The 2,470-nt window shown below is 38.1% G+C and overlaps 1 protein-coding gene across 1 annotated transcript in view; it reads right to left on the minus strand.

Moving 5' to 3' along the window:
- Positions 1–2,470, minus strand: part of Rbm28 (RNA binding motif protein 28) — a 67,097-nt gene that overhangs the window by 58,485 nt on the left and 6,142 nt on the right. Inside the window, exons 3-4 of the mRNA XM_023702870.1 lie at positions 1,832–2,013; positions 1,137–1,229 (exon numbers count right to left, since the gene is read on the minus strand). Coding sequence (XP_023558638.1) covers positions 1,137–1,229; positions 1,832–2,013 — 275 coding nt within the window. The remainder of the gene's footprint in view (positions 1–1,136; positions 1,230–1,831; positions 2,014–2,470) is intronic.

The following is a 2,470-nucleotide window of genomic DNA, read 5'->3' on the forward strand; positions in this document are numbered from 1 at the left end:
GGGGGGGGTCAGGAAGTCTCTAAGCTAATCCATTCTTTAGACATGTTATCTGATAGTCAATACCAAGAATATTCCTAGACAGTTTATTAACAGCCCATTGACATTATGGAGGTATCACAATCAAGAAAAACTGGGATGCCAACCTCCATCTATCAGTGGCTATTTCTAGGACATTTGTTATAAGGTTAAGCTGAGCATGGTGGTACACACCTATAGTCCCAGCACTCTGGGAGGCTAATATAGGAAGACAAGTTCATGCCCAGGGCTATGGCTTCTGTTTAGTTGTCTTGCACAAAGCCTCATACAGTCATAACTGGGGCTTTTACAGAGGAGGCTGAATCTAGAGTGTGTGAAGGAGCAACGGGCAATGCTAGGACTGAGGGTGGGTGATTACTAAATTACTCCACTACTGGTTGAATCCTGCCCTAATCCTAGGACCCTAGATACAATATGAGGAGCTGAAAGAGGCTTGTCTTGCTCCTTGTTGCTTTGTTACCTTCTGCCCATCATGAACTATTCTCTACTTTGATCCCTATTTGCTGTAGCACCCTGCACTGGAGCCAGCAGACTACAGACTGAAACCTACAAACTGTGAGCTAAATAAACCTTTTTCTCTTTAACTCTTTGTCTTAGCAATGAGAGAAAAGTAAGACACACAGTCTAAGCAAGGTAGCAACTTAGCTAGACTCCTATCTCAAAGAATGAAAAGGGCTGAAGGGGTAGCTCAGTGCAAGGCCCTGGATACAATCCCCACTACTAAACTAAAATAAATAAATAAATAATAGTAATAATAATAATATTTTTTATAAAGTAAAAATAAGATACTCTCATCAAATAAAAGAACCTTGGTCTGGGTTCTTAAAATCAAGAACTAGAAATACAGTCGTACTTCAGTTCACGAACTCAATTTTTCCACAACTTTGGTGATAGAATTCCTTTCACAATTCTGGCTGTAACTGAATTGCAAGTTTGCACACGAATGAATGATGTATCACTGTATTTCTAAATGCTTATATATTAGCAGTGAACTCTCCACAGTACAAATACCTTTCGGAAACGTAAAAAATAGGTTACTGTGCTAATTAATTTGAACACCAGAAATATTTGGGCCAATGGTATGGGAATAGAACACTCACCTTTTATGTCTTTCATGTTCATGTCTTTGAGAGCTCTTCCTGCTTCTAAGAGATTTTTGAACTGAACAAAAGCAAAACCACGCATCTTTCCATCTGTTTATAAATATACAAAGATGTTAGAGACAGCAAGGGGGAGCCAACAGAGCATACAACGAACATTACAGCAACTCAGGCTGGCAAAACAGCCCAAATCCTGCCAGCAGTCATGAGGCCTCCTCTCCAAAGCAATACCTTATACACCAGTGATGGCAAGCCTTTTAGAGACTAAGTACACAAACTGCAACCCAAAACCCACTTATTTATCACAAAATGTCAACAATGCAATTAATACGAAAGTTTTAATTTAGAAAAAAGTAATTCATACATTATGTTTGGTCTTAAAACAACACCTATGCCATAGGTTTGACACATTATACAGTATTCTCTTATTGAGTGAATGCTGATTGAGGTTTGAAGAAAGTACCAACAGTAACTAGTCTTCTAAAACTGTGTCCTACTTAAAAATACCATTAAAGGAACAGCACTATTATTTGAGCTATTTTTCAAGCAGTGCAGACACTTGCTAAATACTATACTATCTAGGGCTTATGAAGAGCATGACATGAATGCAGCATCTCTAATTCATGGCAATACAGAAAAAAACATGGGTTAAACAGCCTTAAACTAGTACACGTAAAATGAAGGTGTACTTGTACCTGGCTTTCTTGGAATGTTCACTTCTAGTACAGTTCCAAATTGAGTAAATACCATTTTCAAGTCATCTTCTGAACACTGAAGCCAAAAGTGAAAAAAGAAAAAAATATCACAGCAAAAAAACATGAAACACCAGCTACTTAAGTTCTTCTTCAGCAAGAGTCTAAATCTTTTTAGTCTTTTACTTAGGAGACCAAGACACCAAACAGTTCTGAACGGTTTGGACAGTCATATTTTGTATCTAAGAAGTCAAACAGACATCATCAGAGAGCGCTTAACTCTTTCTCTGTGCCACCTTCCTCTAAAAAAGCCATCTTCACACATCCTCCCTGGGCCTCAAAACCCTGAGATGTGAGGCTGACCTGTCTAACTCTGGCCCCAATCCATGTTCTAACAGGAACGTGAGGATCTTGGCTTTCTCATGTGTACTTCCATTTCCCCGTCTGTAATAAGGGAGTGACCATTAGCACAAGGATCAAGTAAGGATTAAAGCAAATATTTGTTCTAAAAGTTGTATCATTTAAAAGTAAACAACTCTTTAATATGTTACCAAATATAGAATTTCAAATCAGAAAATGTATCCTGTGCTTTGATATTTGATGAAGGTCCTTCCTGCATAGACACAATGATTTGGAAAATCT

This window comes from Octodon degus, unplaced genomic scaffold (assembly GCF_000260255.1).
Source record: "Octodon degus isolate 3935 unplaced genomic scaffold, OctDeg1.0 scaffold00160, whole genome shotgun sequence".
In the NCBI taxonomy this organism is placed as follows: Eukaryota; Metazoa; Chordata; class Mammalia; order Rodentia; family Octodontidae; genus Octodon; species Octodon degus.